The 22,657-nt window shown below is 44.6% G+C and overlaps 1 protein-coding gene across 3 annotated transcripts in view; it reads right to left on the bottom strand.

The window, feature by feature from the left end:
- Nucleotides 1–22,657, bottom strand: part of LOC129811324 (echinoderm microtubule-associated protein-like 1) — a 66,228-nt gene that overhangs the window by 42,197 nt on the left and 1,374 nt on the right. For all 3 annotated transcript variants that reach the window (XM_055862539.1, XM_055862540.1, XM_055862541.1), the window contains exon 2: nt 2,041–2,223. In XM_055862539.1, the coding sequence (XP_055718514.1) occupies nt 2,041–2,223 (183 nt within the window). The remainder of the gene's footprint in view (nt 1–2,040; nt 2,224–22,657) is intronic.

Below are 22,657 nucleotides of genomic sequence, written 5' to 3'. Positions count from 1 at the left end.
CTCATACTCTCACAGCCAAAATATGCATCATGTGACTAAATTCAGCTACAAAACTAGGTGCACTGCGAATTATGATGTTCTCACTGTTGTTGTCTGTGAATTGTTGCCACATAATATGATTTAGTGTGGGTGTCAGCACATGCTAGAATGAAGGAAAAACCATGCAAGTGTTTCCACAGCATACCACCTCTCACCCACTCTGTGTTAGGGGACTGGACTGGCATGCAGTCTGCAGCACCACCAACATCAGAATGCTCTCCATTGACCGTGTCACAGTAGACACCAGTGTTCAGTAGACACCAGTGAGCAGTAGACACCAGTGATCAGTAGACACCGGTGCTCAGTAGACACCGGTGTTCAGTAGACACCAGTGCTCAGTAGACACCAGTGCTCAGTAGACACCAGTGTTCAGTAGACACCAGTGTTCAGTAGACACCAGTGCTCAGTAGACACCAGTGTTCAGTAGACACCAGTGTTCAGTAGACACCAGTGTTCAGTAGACACCAGTGTTCAGTAGACAGCAGTGCTCAGTAGACACCAGTGCTCAGTAGACAGCAGTGCTCAGTAGACACCAGTGTTCAGTAGACACCAGTGTTCAGTAGACACCAGTGTTCAGTAGGCAGCAGTGCTCAGTAGACAGCAGTGTTCAGCAGACGCCAGTGCTCAGTAGATACCAGTGCTCAGTAAACACCAGTGTTCAGTAGACACCAGTGTTCAGTAGACAGCAGTGCTCAGTAGACACCAGTGTTCAGTAGACACCAGTGCTCAGTAGACAGCAGTGTTCAGTAGACGCCAGTGCTCAGTAGATACCAGTGTTCAGTAGACAGCAGTGTTCAGTAGACACCAGTGTTCAGTAGACAGCAGTGCTCAGTAGACAGCAGTGCTCAGTAGACAGCAGTGCTCAGTAGACAGCAGTGCTCAGTAGATACCAGTGTTCAGTAGACAGCAGTGCTCAGTAGACAGCAGTGCTCAGTAGACAGCAGTGCTCAGTAGACACCAGTGTTCAGTAGACAGCAGTGCTCAGTAGACAGCAGTGTTCAGTAGACACCAGTGTTCAGTAGACAGCAGTGCTCAGTAGACACCAGTGTTCAGTAGACACCAGTTTTCAGTAGACAGCAGTGCTCAGTAGACACCAGTGTTCATTAGACACCAGTGTTCAGTAGACACCAGTGTTCAGTAGACACAAGTGTTCAGTAGACAGCAGTGCTCAGTAGACACCAGTGCTCAGTAGATACCAGTGCTCAGTAGACACCAGTGTTCAGTAGACAGCAGTGCTCAGTAGACACCAGTGCTCAGTAGACACCAGTGCTCAGTAGACACCAGTGTTCAGTAGTATAATGTAAATTTCCAGACATCCCTACTTCATTATGTCATAGGTAGAAGGGATGTCTGGAAATGCACACCATACATTAAACACAGTAGACTCCATAGACACATGGCAGTGCTTGGTAAGGTTGTTAGATGGGACAGATCCTACCTGGCTTTCCAACATTGCTTTCTGATGAGAGGGACCTTTTCATCACAGCTGTAGATACACAGACCCACAACGACACAGAGTCCAGGAGAGGAGAAGAGGAGGATAAAATAGTATCAGAAGTAGAAAGATGGATGAAGAAGAGGAAGAGATGCGACTGGGATGGGTGACTTTCTGTTAGTCACCGAAAGGGGTTAAGGTTTTGCATCTGTATGTGTGTGTATGTGTGTATATGTGTGTGTGTCTACCTGTGTGTGTGTGTGTGTATGTGTGTATATGTGCGTGTCAACCTTTGTGTGTGTGTGTGTCTACCTGTGTGTGTGTGTGTGTGTGTGTGTGTGTGTATGTGTGTATATGTGCGTGTCTACCTTAGTGTGTGTGTGTGTGTGTGTGTGTATATGTGCGTGTCTACCTTAGTGTGTGTGTGTGTGTGTGTGTGTGTGTGTGTGTGTGTGTGTGTGTGTGTGTGTGTGTGTGTGTGTGTGTGTGTGTGTGTGTGTGTGTGTGTGTGTGTGTGTGTGTACGTTTCTACGTCTGTGCCTGCATGTGCGTGAATCATCAGTTACCTTTGGTGGGCCCCCTCCTATTGGTCATGGCGTTTTGCTCCTCAGAGATGCTGAGGCGGCGCACCACGTCGGCCAGCGCTGACTTGAGCAGCTGGATCTCGTCCTCCTGCATCTGGACGCGCTGCTCCAGGGAGGCGATGCGGTCCGTCACCTCCATGCTGCTGGCTGCTGACGCACTGTCATCTGGAGACGGCAGAGAAACACACACTTATTATGGGCTGACGTACACACACACACACACACACACACACACACACACACACACACACACACACACACACACACACACACACACACACACACACACACACACACACACACACACACACACACACACACACACACACACACACACACACACACTAAGGTAGACACGCACATATACACACATATATCTGATAAATCTACAGAACAGTGATGGCTGTGCCAAATGTATCATGATGCCCCTCACCGTCCCCATTCGTCAAATCAACAGCCCCATTACAGCCCCAGCCAGCCACCCAGCGGCCGACGAAACTGTACACACTGTACTGTACACCAACGGTTGTCAAGCCTCCGACGCAGCCCACAAGTGTTTTAAATATGCAGATGAAACCGCTGTTGTGGGTCTCCTCCACCCAGACCAAGCCTCTCTTCAAGGTTTTGACAGAGAAACGTCAAAATTCCTCCAGTGCTGTTCAGATAACTTCCTTGACATAAACGTTAAGAAAACAAAAGAGACGGAAATCGATTTGAGAAGGAACAGAATTTCACTACCCCCTACGAAGATCAACGGGGAATCCGTCTATAGAGTGAAATTGCAACAGAGAATGTTTTCATTTACGCAAACTGAACCATTTTAATGTCGACCGCCATATCTTACACATGTTCTATAAGTCTGTCCTGTGGTCCGATATGTTCTATAAGTCTGTCCTGTGGTCCGATATGTTCTATAAGTCTGTCCTGTGGTGTGATATGTTCTATAAGTCTGTCCTGTGGTCTGATATGTTCTATAAGTCTGTCCTGTGGTCTGATATGTTCTATAAGTCTGTCCTGTGGTCTGATATGTTCTATAAGTCTGTCCTGTGGTCTGATATGTTCTATAAGTCTGTCCTGTGGTGTGATATGTTCTATAAGTCTGTCCTGTGGTCTGATATGTTCTATAAGTCTGTCCTGCTGTCTGATATGTTCTATAAGTCTGTCCTGCTGTCTGATATGTTCTATAATTCTGTCCTGCGATGTACTCTCCTTTGGTCTAATATGCATGTTTGGAAACAAGAGAGTACTAGACCAAGTCAAGCTTCAGCGCTTGATTAAAGACGGCGGGAAGGATAATTGGTATAGATCATGAATCAGCCACCAACCTGTACACAAAACTCATCCTCATAAATCTTGAAAGTATTTTACAGGACAGTGCTCAATCCCCTTCACTCAAAATTCAGTCACAGTAGCAGCCGGACAAGGGGAAAGAGACTTCTTCAAAAGAAAATTAAAACAAATATGGGGACTCTTTTATTCCAACAACCACTAGGCTGTATAATAAATAGTCTGTTGGTCCTTCGAGTTTACACCATATTACACTTTCACTTTACATGTGTTGCTATGGCAATTTGAATGAATTCTTTTGTGTAGTTTCTGTGTTGTCATGTTTCATGTAGTTTATTTTTAAGCACATGACCAAATGAATTTCCCCTGGAAAGAGTTGATCTGAATCACAAAGGGCAAAGGGCAAAGGGCAAAGGCTTTTGTACAAGACAGCTTTATTCATGAGCTGTCTTGTCTTGTCTCTCCGTCTGTCCATCCGGTCTGTCCGGTCTGTCCTGTCTGTCCTGTTTGTCTTGTCTGTCCTGTCTGTCCTGTCTGTCTGTTCGTCCATCCGTCTGTTCGTTCAGATGAGGTTGACACCACCACAGTAACCAATCACCCCCCCCCCCCCCCCCCCCCCCAACCAAAGCCCTCCTCGTGGCCTACAGCTGCTCCCACTTTAAATTCACTTGGCATCCCTGTAGTAATGATTACAGTTGATTAATGCTCCATTGGAGACATAGGCCAGGGTAAGTCTCAATACCGCTTCCCACTGGGCCCATACTGCCGGATAGCCTTTCAACATAGGTCTATAATAGGCTACATTTAGTCATGGAAGTACACTGTGACTGCATGGGTAGATGGATCTGGGAATTAACATCCAGATCAAGGTGGTGTGGTCTTCTTTCACGGCTTGTCCCTTTTAATTTGATATGCACTACAGTCATCATCTGAGTAGGATTAGATAGGATCTGCATGCCCCCATGGTTCCAGGATCATTGGTGTGTTAAGTTAACAGGTTACACTACACATGATCTGAACTCATATTAGATTGATTTTCCATTAATAAAAACCAACCATGACGGTAGATTCTAGAAAAATGGCTTTGATGGGAGTTAATCAATCACGATGACAAACATATTATGAGGAAGACATCTAACTTACTTACGGGGTCTTTAAATATATATACGATACAAAATGGCCACCTAACCCCAACGTGAAGGCTTTTTTATTAGACTATAAATTATTCCTTTGATGGAGACCTTGTTTAGATTCAGCTGTAAAGCCACATCTGCTACTACAGCAGATGTTCTCTAAAGCAGAGTACACAAAGCCCACATCTCAGTGCTGTAGCAGCTGCTTGGGGCAATGGTACGAGCACGGATACCACGACTGCCTTTTCACAGCCCAGATACCCCTGCGATCGGTTAGCTGATTGTACCGCTCACTAAGGTCACCTGGGCTCTCAATGGAGTTGACTACTCCCACAGCAGACTGCTCAATAACAGAGAAAATAAGTCAGCCAACGGAATCAGAGTTAACACAAATCGGTGTTCTCCTCCCCCGAAAGATGCTCCTTCATGAGGCAGTACCTTAATTGTTTCTCAATATCTGGCCCCCGAACCGATACCGGTCCCAGAGATGATGCCAACTAGTCCCAGAGATGATGCCAACCAGTCCCAGAGATGATGCCAACCAGGACCTGAGATGATGCCATCCAGTCCCTAGAGATGATGCCATCCAGTCCCTAGAGATGATGCCAACCAGTCCCTAGAGATGATGCCAACCAGTCCCTAGAGATGATGCCAACCAGTCCCAGAGATGATGCCAACCAGTTCCTGACATGATAGCATCCAGTCCCTAGAGATGATGCCAACCAGTCCCTAGAGATGATGCCAACCAGTCCCTGACATGATGCCAACCAGTCCCAGAGATGATGCCAACCAGTCCCTAGAGATGATGCCAACCAGTCCCAGAGATGATGCCAACCAGTCCCAGAGATGATGCCAACCAGTTCCTGACATGATGCCAACCAGTCCCAGAGATGATGCCAACCAGTTCCTGACATGATGCCAACCAGTCCCTAGAGATGATGCCAACCAGTCCCTGAGATGATGCCAACCAGGACCTGAGATGATGCCATCCAGTCCCTAGAGATGATGCCAACCAGTCCCTAGAGATGATGCCAACCAGTCCCTAGAGATGATGCCAACCAGTCCCAGAGATGATGCCAACCAGTCCCTAGAGATGATGCCAACCAGTTCCTGACATGATGCCATCCAGTCCCTAGAGATGATGCCAACCAGTCCCAGAGATGATGCCAACCAGTCCCAGAGATGATGCCAACCAGTTCCTGACATGATGCCAACCAGTCCTAGAGATGATGCCAACTAGTCCCAGAGATGATGCCAACCAGTCCCTAGAGATGATGCCAACCAGTTCCTGACATGATGCCAACCAGTCCCTAGAGATGATGCCAACCAGTCCCAGAGATGATGCCAACCAGTCCCTAGAGATGATGCCAACCAGTTCCTGAGATGATGCCAACCAGTCCCTAGAGATGATGCCAACCAGTCCCTAGAGATGATGCCAACCAGTCCCTAGATATGATGCCAACCAGTCCCTAGAGATGATGCCAACCAGTCCCTAGAGATGATGCCAACCAGTCCCAGAGATGATACCAACCAGTCCCTAGAGATGATACCAACCAGTCCCAGAGATGATACCAACCAGTCCCTAGAGATGATGCCAACCAGTCCCAGAGATGATGCCAACCAGTCCCAGAGATGATGCCAACCAGTTCCTGACATGATGCCAACCAGTCCTAGAGATGATGCCAACCAGTCCCAGAGATGATGCCAACCAGTCCCAGAGATGATGCCAACCAGTTCCTGAGATGATGCCAACCAGTCCCTAGAGATGATGCCAACCAGTCTCAGAGATGATGCCAACCAGTCCCAGAGATGATGCCAACCAGTCCCTAGAGATGATGCCAACCAGTCTCAGAGATGATGCCAACCAGTCCCAGAGATGATGCCAACCAGTTCCTGACATGAAGCCAACCAGTTCCTGACATGATGCCAACCAGTCCCTAGAGATGATGCCAACCAGTCCTTAGAGATGATGCCAACCAGTCCCTAGAGATGATGCCATCCAGTCCCTAGAGATGATGCGAACCAGTCCCTAGAGATGATGCCAACCAGTCCCAGAGATGATGCCAACCAGTCGCAGAGATGATGCCAACCAGTTCCTGACATGATGCCAACCAGTTCCTGACATGATGCCAACCAGTCTCAGAGATGATGCCAACCAGTTCCTGAGATGATGCCAACCAGTCCCTGAGATGATGCCAACCAGTCGCAGAGATGATGCCAACCAGTTCCTGACATGATGCCAACCAGTCCCAGAGATGATGCCAACCAGTTCCTGAGATGATGCCAACCAGTCCCTGAGATGATGCCAACCAGTCCCAGAGATGATGCCAACCAGTCTCAGAGATGATGCCAACCAGTCCCTGAGATGATGCCAACCAGTCTCAGAGATGATGCCAACCAGTCCCTAGATATGATGCCAACCAGTCGCAGAGATGATGCCAACCAGTTCCTGACATGATGCCAACCAGTTCCTGACATGATGCCAACCAGTTCCTGACATGAAGCCAACCAGTTCCTGACATGATGCCAACCAGTTCCTGACATGATGCAAACCAGTTCCTGACATGATGCCAACCAGTCACAGAGATGATGCCAACCAGTTCCTGAGATGATGCCAACCAGTTCCTGAGATGATGTCAACCAGTTCCTGAGATGATGCCAACCAGTTCCTGACATGATGCCAACCAGTTCCTGACATGATGCCAACCAGTTCCTGAGAAGGTTCTCAAGTGCTAATTGCATTGTTAGCTGTCCACAAGGAGGAAGGACCATTGCTTGTCAATCCCTGGTTCAGGAAGGACCATTGCTTGTCAATCCCTGGTACAAGAAGGACCATTGCTTGTCAATCCCTGGTTCAGGAAGGACCATTGCTTGTCAATCCCTGGTACAAGAAGGACCATTGCTTGTCAATCCCTGGTACAAGAAGGACCATTGCTTGTCAATCCCTGGTACAGGAAGGACCATTGCTTGTCAATCCCTGGTACAGGAAGGACCATTGCTTGCCAATCCCTGGTATAGGAAGGACCATTGCTTGTCAATCCCTGGTATAGGAAGGACCATTGCTTGTCAATCCCTGGTATAGGAAGGACCATTGCTTGTCAATCCCTGGTATAGGAAGGACCATTGCTTGCCAATCCCTGGTACAGGAAGGACCATTGCTTGTCAATCCCTGGTACAGGAAGGACCATTTCTTGCCAGGACCTGGGCCTGGTACCAAAAAGGTTGAGAAACACTGGATCAGAAGGTTATAGGACGGTAGGTTAGAAAAAGAATGCACAATTTTTTTTGTTTTGCCTCGAAGCTGAGACGTTTGTGTAGTGGCTTGTATCTATCTGGTTAACCTCAGTGTCAATACCAATCCATTCAGGATAGATGCTGTCCTAAGAAGTGTCAGACTCAATTAGAGAACCTTCCATATAACCGCTCCTCTCTGCTAACACATCTACCTGTCCATCTACATTCCCCCAAATGGCTCTTGATATTCCTCACTGCGATTACCTTTCTCCAAAAATAACCAATGTCGTGACGGGTGACGGGCCACATGTCTGCTTCTTTAAGTGCTCGCTGATCAACCCGAGCCTTGGCGTTTCGACCTAAGGCAGCCAGGAGGAAGTAAAGCACTCTATTTTCTACCACAGACATTTCTGAGTAGCTTTTTTTCAAGCCCCTGATGTCATTAATGATTAACAACATAGCACCTTAACCTCCTCCTTTCCCCCATTCATTTCACCACCTTCAGTCAGCCTCTGACGGGTAATAGTTGAATTTATTTATTTTATTTTATTTTTCTGACAGGTATAGCTAAAGATGCATCGAGGAGACAGGAGTAAAAAGTGTCTGCTGTGGATGGTGCATGATCAAAGCAGAGAGGGACTCTATTTCTGTCTATGTATCCCTGTGTAATCTCATTAAAAATACAGCTCCTCTGCCTGAGTTATCTATCAATGCTGACTCACTCTGCTTGACTTTATATTCGCCCGGAATGGCGGCATCTGAGATGAGATTGAGATGAAATGAATGAGAAATGAACCAGAAATGAAGGAGCAGATGGAAAGTAATCGCCACAGAGGACTCATCTTTGTTGCTTCATAAGATTATCTCAGAATGTTGTCATATTTCTAGACTGTTGCCTCTCTGGGAGAAAATATTAACAGGCCTAGCTGTTGATTGATATGCATTATATTTCCCTTCAGTATGCCAGAGAGGCCAAAACAATAGAGCTCAATTGACTTGTGAAAAAACGGGACTGTAAGCACTGACATGCAGCAGGGGTCACATGTCTCAGGACCAGTGAGTCACGCTATAGACTCCATTTCCACACAAAATCCATCTGGTGGTCTGGCTTCACTGAAAGCTTAGCCTAGCAGATTAGCACAAAGTGCTTTCCAAAAGGCAGGCTTAATAACCTAAACACTCTGTCTCTCTCAATGTAAAATGCTCAAATCGTGGGCTGACCGACACGAGTCTCTGCAACCGTTCACTCTCTCAACCAATCTCTATTTTTCTTTTTCTCAAGGCCATGAACAAAGATCACAATTCATTGACTGGCTTGGAGGATGACACCTAAATTCATCATCCTCCAGATTAAATTTATCTGAATGGTCATTCCCCGATTTGAGAAGCTGTGAATCATGTCAGATAGAATTGAGTTAAAAACATATAGTAGGGTAGCTTGGGGGTGGTCTGGTGCAGGGATGGGAAACTTTGATGGGGGTGGGGCCACAGACAATCTGAACTCATCATGAGGGAGAGCAGTTGCTCGTGGATCTGCTTTGTATCCATATCCATACAACCCCCTCGAATGGTCACCCTCCAGACAGCAGAGATAAATATTGTACGGTTTAGAGTTCAATTTTGTGCAATTCTACACATTTTGCCATGCGGTGCAGAGAAAATATTGCAGTTTTAAATCATGTTTTCTGCAACATTCATTCTACACATTCTGCGATGGGGGGGGGGGAAAGAAGCTTTTGCAATTTTATAACTAATTTCATGCAATTCTACTCATTTTGCCATGGGGCGGTGTAACGGCAGTCTAGCTTTTCCTCCTCCTCGGACGAGGAGAGGCGAGAAGGATCGGAGGACCAATGTGCAGCGTGGTAAGTTTCCATGATTTAATATACACGAAAACCAGACACTTTACAAAATAACAAAATGAACTAACCGTCACAGTCCCGTGTGGCACAAACACTGACACAGGAAACAACCACCCACAAAATCCCAACACAAAACAAGCCACCTATATATAATTCTCAATCAGGGACAACGATTGACAGCTGCCTCTGATTGAGAACCATATTAGGCCGAACACAGAAACAGACAAACTAGACACACAACATAGAATGCCCACCCAGCTCACGTCCTGACCAACACTAAAACAAGCAAAACACATAAGCACTATGGTCAGGACATGACAGGTGGAGAGGAAAATATGCTGGATTAAACCTAATTTAATACATTTCTACTCATTTTGCCATGGGGCGGAGATGGACATTTTCTGTGTTACAGCTAATTTCTTGCAATTCTACATTTTTTCCAAAGGGGTGGAGGAAAATGTTTACAGGTTTTAATATGATATCTGAGTGAGACTGAAATCAATGCCCCCCCCCCCCCTCGCCAGTAATTCCACCATGATTACTAAGTTTAGATAACAGGCCGATAGACTAACTAACCAATATAAAAAAGGTTAACTGGCATGTGCTAATTGAGAGACTATCAGTGACTGACATAACAAGATAAAAAATAATGACCCATCCCTGGTCTAGTGGGTAACACCATGCTTCACCTTTCAGCACATATCTGCCCGGTCCCATCGCTAATTAGGCACAAACACTCACATCGCAGTATCCAATCTAATCTAACCCAGCTGTCATTGTGAGGTGGTGGGTCAAATGACAGAGGTGTATTAGCCAATGAGCTGGACAGATTATAGTCTGTCCATTTGACAGAGGTGTATTAGCCAATGAGATGGACAGATTACAGTTTGTCCATTTGACAGAGGTGTATTAGCCAATGAGCTGGACAGATTACAGTTTGTCCATTTGACAGAGGTGTATTAGCCAATGAGCTGGACAGATTACAGTTTGTCCATTTGACAGAGGTGTATTAGCCAATGAGATGGACAGATTACAGTTTGTCCATTTGACAGAGGTGTATTAGCCAATGAGCTGGACAGATTACAGTTTGTCCATTTGACAGAGGTGTATTAGCCAATGAGATGGACAGATTACAGTGTCTCCATTTGACAGAGGTGTATTAGCCAATGAGATGGACAGATTACAGTTTGTCCATTTGACAGAGGTGTATTAGCCAATGAGATGGACAGATTACAGTTCGTACATTTGACAGAGGTGTATTAGCCAATGAGCTGGACAGTTTACAGTTTGTCAATTGGACAGAGGTGTATTAGCCAATGAGCTGGACAGATTACAGTTTGTCCATTTGGCTAACGAACGCCCTTGCTTGAACAGACGGCGCTTAGGTCCTATAAATAGTATGGGGTGGATCAGAGAGGGACCGCTCACATTTTTTGATGACCTGTGTAAAAGAGGACAGAAGGAAAGAAAAAGAGGACCAGAGGAAGAGATTCTAGATAATCGAGGGGCCCCCCTGGGACCCTACTACATGTCCTTGGAGGAATACCCAGAATCCTCCTGACATTAGCCACATCCGTCCTCAGGTCAAACAGCGGTCAACGTGTAACAGCATTAGCCCACACGCCCTCCTCCAGTTGTACACCCTGCTGGCTTAGGGTTTCATTAGGGGCCGGTTCGTCTGACATAGTCATGTGTTACCATACTCCCAAGACAAACGTGAGGAAGCCTTGAAAATCAAGGCTAGGTCACCTCAGAGATAGACTTTGGTGAAGTGATACTAGTGCTGAGCGATTAGTGCAAAAAGCACTAATCGCTCAGCACTAGTATCACTTCAACCAGACCTTGTAAACACCACAAAATGCTTCACTTATCTCTTTCACCTCCCCAGAGGTCTGTTCGGTTTCATTTCGATCAAAAAAAAAAGAATCACGATTTCAGTTTAGAAGATTTTTTTTTTATACATTAAATGCACTATGCATTATGTGGGTTGAATGCTGTAACAACACAGAATAAAACTATTAACAGAAGCCCCATGATGGTAGTGACTGCCCATTACTGCTGATCGCTTATTAACCATCATTTACTCACATTACTTTACTTTAATTAAATATTTCAGTTGTTGTGTATATTACATTAGTTTTATTTGATAACTTTATTATTTAATTCCAAGTCATCATCTCATCTCTATAGAGCTGCTGACTACGCTGTCTGACAAAATCACTATTTTAGTAGTTCTTCAAAGTAAATAAGACATACAGTACTTTTATGACTGCTGAATACCAACTATCGATCACTTAGATCATGTATTTTCAGGTAGAGATACCTGGTGAAGAAACTTCTCTCTATGTATTGTCTCTTGTACACTCATTCTTCTTTCAGCTACATAGCAGGTGCAAAAGAAACACAGACCGGACATAATAGCAGCGCAATGGATTATGGGCATTCAGATAAAACAAATGGATTTAAAATAATCTAACTGTCTGTCAATTAGTTGTTACATTTTTTTTTTTTTTTAGATCTGACATTTCGGTTAATCGCTCAGCACTAAGGGATACATGAAAACCGAGAGAGGCTGACAGGCTTGGAACCACTTAATTTTAGCACCTGCGGTTGTAGCCAAAAGGCCAAAGCCAGGAAACCACATTAGCATGCAAAGTGCACCTTGCATGTGCATATATATTAAGACAGCGCTAGGAGCACAAAAGGTTGTCCCCTCCTCAACCCATTCTGTCAAACCCCCTCTGCTCTGTCTGCACAAGGTCCCTGGAGAGAGGCAAACACTGGGGAGATGGGTGGACGGACTGCTGTTCTCTATATTTTATTTAACTAGGCAAGTCAGTTAAGAACAAATTCTTATTTACAGTGACGGCATAGGAACAGTGGGTTAACTGCCTTGTTCAGGGGAAGAATGGCAGATTTTCAGCTTGTCAGCTCAGGGATTTGATCTAGCAACCTTTCAGTTACTGGCCCGATGGGAAAACCACTAGGCTACCTGCAGCCCTGTACTGTAGGCTATAGTTTAACCATCCGATCTCAGAGTTCTGTCAAGAGATCCAGTCTGGCAGTGCTCTCTGAGGCAGAACCCGCCACAGCAGCCTCCTTTTCCACACACAAACACACACACACACACACACACACACACACACACACACACACACACACACACACACACACACACACACACACACACACACACACACACACACACACACACACACACACACACACACACACACACACACACACACACACACACACACACACACACACACACACACACACACACACACACACCCCGACCGTCCATTTCCCACCAGGCTCAGTGGCACGAGACCAGAGGAGAAACACAGAGGAGACCATAGCATTCCTCTCCAGAACTTCTGTCAAAGAGCAAACAGTCACAATGCAGGCAGAGGATTAAGGAGGGGGTTACTGATCCCATCTTGCTCAATGGTTATCACTATAAACTTAAGGGGGGGTAGATTTTAACAGGAAATGCACGTTTTATAGGCACTGTGGAAAAGCAATCTGGCCTCATCTGAGAAGAGACATTTATCAGACTGGTGTAAAAGCCAACAAGGAAACAAACTAATCTGTATGCCAACCAATTAAACATGGCTCAAATCGTCCCGTTGATTATGAAAACTAGATGCTAACAAAGAAAAGGTACAGCTGATACCATGTGTTGCAATGGCCGCACAGGGACTGGTAACAGTGCACGATATTGGGATCCTGTCTCTAGCCAGATGAAGAACTCCCTCCCCCCTCTCTACATTCATCCTCGCTGCATCCCCTAGCACCCACTCCAAGCCTCGCCCAGGCTCCAGCTTACGGTAAGTTACTCACTACTTCATAGAACACAGCAAAAAAAACAGACAAAACGCTACATAGAAAACGAGGCAGCCTTTTTCTGCTGACTCATCACCAGTCTCTATGGGAGGAGGGTACAGCAGAGGCCTGATGGCAATTAAAGACACACACACACACAAACAGCTTATTTAACCTTTATTTAACTTGGCAAGTCAGTTAAGAACAAACTGTTATTTACAATGACAGTCTACCCCCGGCTAAACCCGGACGACGCTCGGCCAATTGTGCGGCGCCCTATGGGACTCCCAATCACGGCCTGTTGTGATACAGCCTGGAATCGAACCAGGGTCTGTAGTGACGCCTCTAGCACTATATCTCATGGTTTGCTCTACTCTCTCCTTTGACACAATGCTCTTTTCAGTTGGCCGATTGGTCAACCTTTTCTCCCACAAACAAAGGCTTTGTGTACAAATGACAAATGGCAGGGAACTTTGGGCTTATTCAGACAGTGTTGTTGGGATTTACATGGTGTGGAAACCAAATGAGAAGAGAAACACTGGACAGTCAAAGACATTCCAGGCCAGATACAGTGCATGGGCCTGATCATATGTCAAGCAGTTGGCTTAGAAGAATGGCCCAGAAATGCAACCTTGTTGACAAAACTATCCTTATAGGGGCACAAGAACAGCAAGTAAAACTGAACTAGTAAAACTGAACTAGAAAAACTGAACTAGAAAAACTGAACTAGAAAAACTGAACTAGTAAAACTGAACTAGTAAAACTGAACTAGAAAAACTGAACTAGTAAAACTGAACTAGTAAAACTGAACTAGTAAAACTGAACTAGTAAATCTGAACTAGTAAAACTGAACTAGTATTTGAGGGGAAAGACTGATTCGCCAAAAGCTACTTGAATGCTTTGAAAATGAATTTCATTGGGGCGTTGCAGCATTGCAGTGTTGCGGCATCACTACAGACCCTGGTTCAATTCCAGGCTGTGTCATTACCAGCCGTGACCGGGAGTCCCTTAGGGTGGCGCACAATTGTCCCCGCGTCGTCCGGGGGGATTTACTTTGCTCATCAGGCTCTAGCGACTCCTTGTGGCGGGCCAGGTGCCTGCAGGCTGACCTCGGTCTTCAGTTGAACAGTGTTTCCTCTGACACGTTGGTGCGGCTGGCTTCCGGGTTAAGCGAGCAGGTGTTAAGAAGCGTGGTTTGAAGGGGCATGTTTCGGAGGACACATGACTTGACCTTCACCTCTCCCAAGCCCGTTGGGGAGTTGCAGCGATGAGACAAGATTGTAATCATGAAATTGGGGAGGAAAATAAGGGGTAAAAAATAAATAACAATGAATTTTATTGATCTCATTCTCTTTATTCCCTTAGATGGGATATTGAATGTTTTCTAGATACATTTCTCTGTATACAACCTCAAGCTAAGGGGAATCACAAGAGGCCATCCATAGCCATCCATCTACTAAACTGGATTTATTTCCCATTTCTCCCTGTAATTTCTATTTGTATTTATTATGGATCCCCGATAGCTGCTGCCAAAGTGTGTGTGTCTGTGTATGCATGTGTCTGTGCCAATGTTTGTGTTGCTTCACAGTCCCCGCTGTTCCATGAGGTGTTATTTATCTGTTTTATAAATCTAATTTTACTGCTTGCGTCAGTTACTTGATGTGAAATAGAGTTCCATGTAGTCATGGCTCTATGTAGTACTGTGCGCCTCCCATAGTTTGTTCTGGACTTGGGGATTGTGAAGAGACCTCTGGTGGCATGTCTTGTGGGGTATGCATGGGTGTCCGAGCTGTGTGCCAGTAGTTTAGACAGACAGCTCGGTGCATTCAACATGTCAATACCTCTCATAAATAAAACTTTGAGCCAGGAGACATTGACATGCATATTATTAATATTAGCTCTCTGTGTACATCCAAGGGCCAGACATGCTGCCCTGTTCTGAGCCAATTGCAATTATACTAAGTTATTTTTTGTGGCACCTGACCAAACGACTGAACAGTAGTCAAGGTGCGACAAAACTAGGGCCTGTAGGACCTGCCTTGTTGACAGTGTTGTTAAGAAGGTAGAAACTATGGCCTGTAGGACCTGCCTTGTTGATAGTGTTGTTAAGAAGGCAGAGCATCGCTTTATTATAGACAGACTTCTCTCCATCTTAGCTACTACTGCATCAATATGTTTTGACCATGACAGTTTACAATCCAGGGTTACTCCAAGCAGTTTAGTCATCTGACCGTGCTCAATTTCCATATTATTTATTACAAGATTTAGTTAAGGTTTAGGGTTAAATAATAATAACAGCAATCAACCAATCAGACCACTCAGCTCTGGGAGATACTGTCACCAGCATAAGGTTAAATATATCTGGTAAGATTAGAACTTGGCAAAGAAAATATGGCTTTGATTTAGAAGGTGAAGCCAGGACATGTGATGGGGCCCTGGCCTTGGTGTGGGGTAGTACACAAATACAGAGAATTACATGAGAATTAAATAATTGTGTTCACCGATCATACTAATTGAATTCATCCAGCGGTCAGAATAGTTTCAGTGAAACATAGATAACAGTTGGTTTACTGGTCTAACTAGTTGCATATTAAATCCAAATACCAGATTGGAATAATCCTGTTAGCTCCAGCTTTAGTTATAAAACACACCTTTGTTTCCCATAGAGTTGTGCTGAATACGTTTAACATCAGGGTTGTGTTCATTATTACATGAAAAGAAAAGGTTTTAAAACAGTTTTCTAGTCCAGGTAGTCACTCTCAGTTTTGATCCCTTGTCCTTCGTCTTTTTGTTGGTGCCTGATGAGGAAAGAGGAGAAACCTCCTCAAGGTTAACCAGAGCACTAAAGAGCTTCTACCCCAGAATCCTGCTTCTGAAAGTTTGATGAATTCTGAGCCCTCCTGCTCGCTGTACTGAACTGCAAAGCCCCAGCAGTAGCCCCACCTCTCGCACCAACATTTCCACACATCCAATAGAACATAGCATTTCTATCACGTTCTTCCACTGATATTCATACGCATGAAATGCAGCTCAGGCAATGCTTGTGTGGAGGAGTTGTCTACCCCTGCATGTGTTTCACGACCTTGTTATCTGTCTGTAACTTACACATTCACTGTGCTAGAGGCTTATACTTCCACCCCCCACACACAGACTCACTCACTCACTCACTCCACTGCTATTTCCACTCTCCCTTCTACAGAAGGGAACATTAGGAGGGAAAAATGTGGCAGCATTATCTACACTATGTATTTCAGACATACAGTTAAAGTCGGAAGTTTACATACACCTTAGCCAAATACATTTAAACTCAGCTTTTCACAATTCCTGACATTTAATCCTAGTAAAAATTGCCTGTTTTAGGTCAGTTAGGATCGCCACTTTCTTTTAAGAATGTGAAATGTCAGAATAATAGTAGAGAGAATGATTTATTTCAGCTTTTATTTCTATCATAACATTCCCAGTGGGTCAGAAGTTTACATACACTCAATTAGTATTTGGTAGCATTGCCTTTAAATTGTTTAACTTGGGTCAAACGTTTCGGGTAGCCTTCCACAAGCTTCCCACAATAAGTTGGGTGAATTTTGCCCATTCCTCCTGACAGAGCTGGTGTAACCGAGTCAGGTTTGTAGACCTGCTTGCTCGCACACGCTTTTTCAGTTCGGCCCACAAATGTTCTATAGGATTGAGGTCAGGGCTTTGTGATGGCCACTCCAATACCTTGACTGTGTCATCCTGGAGCCATTTTGCCACAACTTTGGAAGTATGCTTGGGGTCTTTGTCCATTTGGAAGACCCATTTGCGACCAAGCTTTAACTTCCTGCCTGATGTCTTGAGATGTTGCTTCAATATATCCACATACATTTCCTGCCTCATGATGCCATCTATTTTGTGAATCGCACCAGCCCCTCCTGCAGCAAAGCACCCCCACAACATGATGCTGCCACCCCGTGCTTCACGGTTGGGATGGTGTTCTTCGGCTTGCAAGCCTTCCCCCTTTTCCTCCAAACATAACGATGGTCATTATGACCAAATAGTTCTATTTTTGTTTCATCAGACCAGAGGACATTTCTCCAAAAAGTACGATCTTTCTCCCCATGTGCAGTTGCAAACTGTAGTCTGACTTTTTTATGACGGATTTGGAGCAGTGGCTTCTTCCTTGCTGAGCGGCCTTTCAGGTTATGTCGATATATGACTCGTTTTACTGTTTCCTCCAGCATCTTCACAAGGTCCTTTGCTGTTGTTCTCAGATTGATTTGCACTTTTCGCACCAAAGTACGTTCATCTCTAGGAGACAGAACACATCTCCTTCCTGAGCGGTATGACGGCTGCATGGTCACATGGTGTTTATACTTGCGTACTATTGTTTGTACAGATGAATGTGGCACCTTCAGGCATTTGGAAATTACTCCCAAGAATGAACCAGACTTGTGGAGGTCTACAATTTCTTTCTGAGATCTTGGCTGATTAATTTTGATTTTCCCATGATGTCAAGCAAAGATGCACTGAGCTTGAAGGTAGGCTTTGAAATACATCTACAGGTACACCTCCAATTGACTCAAATGATGTCAATTAACCTACCAGAATCTTCTAAAACCATGACATAATTTTCTGGAATTTTCCAAGCTGTTTAAAGGCACAGTCAACTTAGTGTATGTAAACGTCTGACCCACTGGAATTGTGATACAGTGAAAGTGAAGTAATCTGAAATAATAAGTGAAATAATCTGTCTGTAAACAATTGTTGGAAAAATGACTTGTGTCATGCACAAAGTAGATGTCCTAACCGACTTGCCAGAACTATAGTTTGTTAACAAGAAATGTGTGGAGTGGTTGAAAAACAGGTTTTAATGACTCCAACCTAAGTGTATGTAAACTTCCAACTTCAACTGTATATTTAGCCCACGCCTCACACTGTTCTCTGTGTGTTCCATGGTGAATAAGGGTCGTCGTGGGTTGATGACACTGTGTTCCATAGTGAATAAGGGTCGTCGTGGGTTGATGACACTGTGTTTCATAGTGAATAAGGGTCGTCGTGGGTTGATGACACTGTGTTCCATAGTGAATAAGGGTCGTCGTGGGTTGATGGCACTGTGTTCCATAGTGAATAAGGGTCGTCGTGGGTTGATGACACTGTGTTTCATAGTGAATAAGGGTCGCCGTGGGTCGATGGAAGAAAAGACAGAATGCTACGACGAAAGGAAACTCATGGCCATGTATGCTCTGTATGTACTGTATGATACACAACATGAAATGACTTGCCCGATGTTTGATGAAACAGCTGTTAACTTGTCCAGTGTATCTGTTTTACTGGACACTTACACATTGATGAATTATACTGTTATTACATTTGAATAACGTGGGCAAAGATCTTATGGACTGAATCAGAAAATATATCACTTTTACTTTCAGTCCCTCCATGTTATCATGGTGGTGCTTCATACTATCATGAACCAAGCCCTTTCAGTGAGACTGTCATCACACTGTGGATAAAGGTACAGATAGCTGTGTTCATTTCATCATCAAAAATAGTGACAAACATTGTTGTCAAAAACATATTTTTCTGGGGCAATTGACGCAACTACATCTGACTAAACAAACCCAGAAAAAAAACTGTAACTAAACAAAATAGATTTTTCATTTCAGTTGACTAAAACTGTGACTAAAATCTGACTACTAAGTGGACTGGACAAGAGTTTTTGGAAAGATTGAGAGGTTTTCAGTGAAAAGCACAATTAATATTAGCAGCACAGATGAGCAGTGCTGTTCTGTTCAGCAGTGGGAAGGATATGCCACACCCGGCACACACAGCCTACATCAGCTGGTGAGCTGCGGGGGAGCAAGCAGACAGAGTGTGGGCAGACGGCCTTCGCTCTGGCTCCGCCTCCAATTATACACATCGCGCAGGCTAGCTACCCTTTGCCTGGTTGAGAAACACAAGCTGCTTTACGAAATTAATAACAATAGCAGATTTAAGTTTAATAATAAAACAATAGTCTAGCTCTTTTTTTCTCTCCCTAAGTATGGAAAAGTAGGCTGTCTTTTTAAAAATTGTAGTGTCACTCAACCCTCCCACTTTCTCCATTGCATTTCATAGACAGGTTCTGTAGCCAATGTAGCCAAGCCTCTTTCTTTTCCTGGGCTTAATTATAGCCCTTACCATTCAAAAGATATGACCTATAATACCGTTGGTACTTTGTTTCTCTTTCTATCATGCATTTTGGCAGGCTGCATTTTACATCCAGGAAGCATATCGCGGGCAGTTCTAAAACTAGGCTACTTGGGGACCGGATCGTTAAACATTGGTTTAGGCTACACACTTGTTCTGTCATGTTACCTCATTAGCTAGCTATAGCTAACAACCTGGGGACGCGTTCAGCAGGACACAACATTTTGGAACGTTCAGATAGCATATTTCTATGTGGAACAAACATGCCTCTCTGATATGATGAATAAGGAATAATGTCAGCTCTATTCGGGAAATTTCCATTTGTAACATTTGAGAATGTATTTCAACTGAACGTAGCCATGGTAACATTACCAGAAGCCTATATGCAAACATTTGGTGGCAACAGAACGAAAGGAAAAGGGATAGCAAACAATTTATTTCCACTACACTATATCTGACTGGGTAAATAACTTTATTCTGAGTTAATGACTCAGACTTGAACACTTGGAAAAGGTTTCGAGCACTGGGACTTGGACCAGCCATAGGAACTCGTGACTCAACCATCGGTGACTCAGACATCGAGCACAAGGGGACTTGGGACTCGAGATTTAGTGACTCGACTACGTCACTAGGCAAAACAGTTATTAGCTTCCCGTTAAAAGTCATTAGTTCTACTTCTGGACATCCGTGTAGCGTCTGGGGAACGGTGGTAACAATGTTAATGACGGAGGTGCATCCCATAGTGACGGAGGTGCATCCCATAGTGACGGAGGTGCATCCCATAGTGACGGAGGTGTATCCCATAGTGACGGAGGTGCATCCCATAGTGACGGAGGTGCATCCCATAGTGACGGAGGTGCATCCCATAGTGACGGAGGTGCATCCCATAGTGACGGAGGTGCATCCCATAGTGACGGAGGTGCATCCCATAGTGACGGAGGTGCATCCCATAGTGACGGAGGTGCATCCCATACCACTTTGCCAATACTTTTGCGCCACTGCTTCTCTCTCTCAAATGAAAGGGCATTTAGTTGACTAAAATGGCCCACTGCTTTCGCCATTTTGAGAATGACTAGACCAAATCATTACTCAAATGACAAAAATGTGACTAAGACTTAATATTTTTGTCAAAACTACTAAGACTAGACTAAATTTTAAAAAGAGCGCCAAAATTAGCACTGCTAGGTAGTGTACATTGTTTTATAAAAGCAGATGATTCATACATCACATGCCAATCAGACGGTTGCCATTACATATAGGTAGTATCATTTCTGAACTGGCAACAGCAAGGGCAGCTACATCCACTCAGCAGCAACACAAGTCTACAGTTTCAGACAAGACGCTCCGCAGAAGCCAGGAGCAGAGCAGTTTATGGCTTTGTATTGTGCAACAGAAGTGACAGCGCAGAACATTAGCCGTGAACACATCTCCGAAGAGGAGGAAAAGAAGGGCGGTTAAATTAAGACATCCTGACGGTGCCTTAACAGCCCAAACAGGTTTCTTCGACCCGACCTGCCCTCCACCTTTTGTCTGTCTGTTTTTTGTTGGTTTGTTGCTAACCCTAATCCCGTTGCATGTGCTTGCATTAATGGCTTTACATAAACCCAAAGGGGGGAGGAAACTGTGCTACTCTGTTGGTGTGCCAAGTACCAATCTCTTGGCGATATTGGTGATGCTGTGGGTAGTGCCAGCACTGCAGGCCCTAGAGGAGAGGGGATGTAGGGCAGTGACAAGGATGTCTGGTGAAATTTGAAGGAACGTCCATCTTGTTGCCAGGGATAGACAGCGAATTCTCTGGATTTACCAGCTCGTTGTCTATTGGCTGATCATTCATAACAACACTAAGTGAATACGACCAGCTCGTCCACTGTCGGTATTAAGTCAGACACCAAGGATAGTAACAGCAACAACAACAAAAAACCCGTCTTTTATCCATTTTCATTAAAGGCATTCCTGAGGTGTGGAGGATAAATTTGACTTGATTTGATACATTCAATACTGTAGATCGTCTTCTAGAAATACAGTTCCCTGATAATTGGACTACTGCACTACTAAATGGGGCTAATTTCCCTTAGTAGCCCATCTCCTCAGGACAAAAGCCTGCTTTTCTAGTTTGCCGAGTCGCTGACCCAGTCCCTCCTGCCATTATTCTGGTTGGCTGATCACTAACACATGAAGCGTTCAAGAACAAAGTGACATCACTTTTACAGGCAGTCACACAGCTGGCCAGCGCACCATTGGGTGATCTCAGAGCCTCCAGACTACACACTTACCCAATGAGTGTGTATTTGGAACAATGAGGCCCTCTCGCCTGATATGAACCAAGCCCCTCAGTCAGGATGACAGTCTCAGTGAGAGAACATTGGAAAATCCCTGGCAACAGATTCACAACAGCTTGGCATGTTTCGTCTTCTGGCTTCTAAAGAGGGAACAGGACTTTCTGAAGTAATTACCAACCGTGCAAGGCAGTGTTTTGAAGCGCTCTCAAGCTTTTCACTCACACAGCAGTGTCAGTACCCAGTACAAAATTAGACAATGCCAACCACGTCAGACTAGGGCGTGGTTCTGTGCCAATTGGGAGACTTGAGAACATTCAAAACCCAGACTTTAGTCAATATTTTTTTGTGTTTGACAACACTATTATAGGTGATTTTGACTTGACTCTTGTACTAATTTGACCCAATACTTCTGTGTGTGTGTGAATTATTAAACACCCTTTAGTGACAGCAAGTAAACAGTATGTCACATTGCAGTAACTTTTATTCTTTCAGTTAGTTTACAGGATCATTATTAACAGTGTAAAAGGTCAACGTCATCTTCGGAGGAGGAAGCTTTACTTCTTTTGATCCAGTTTGACACCTGTTTTTCAGGTTACCCAGCATGCCTGAGTTACTCTTTGACATTATCAAGTCCTGCACACCACACAGCACACTATCAGAATCATTTCCCAACAATGGTAAATAAGTTCTATAACGTTAACCTTCTAGAACTCATTAACCAACCACATCCTTCGATGATGTTTGAGTATTCTGTTTGTTTTGCTCCAGGGTTCAGATCTAGGATCAGTTTCCCTATCCAAATCCTAACCTT

Source organism: Salvelinus fontinalis, chromosome 15 (assembly GCF_029448725.1).
Source record: "Salvelinus fontinalis isolate EN_2023a chromosome 15, ASM2944872v1, whole genome shotgun sequence".
In the NCBI taxonomy this organism is placed as follows: Eukaryota; Metazoa; Chordata; class Actinopteri; order Salmoniformes; family Salmonidae; genus Salvelinus; species Salvelinus fontinalis.
The sequence above is the reverse complement of the archived record's forward strand: the minus strand, read 5'-3'. Positions and strand labels throughout refer to the sequence as shown.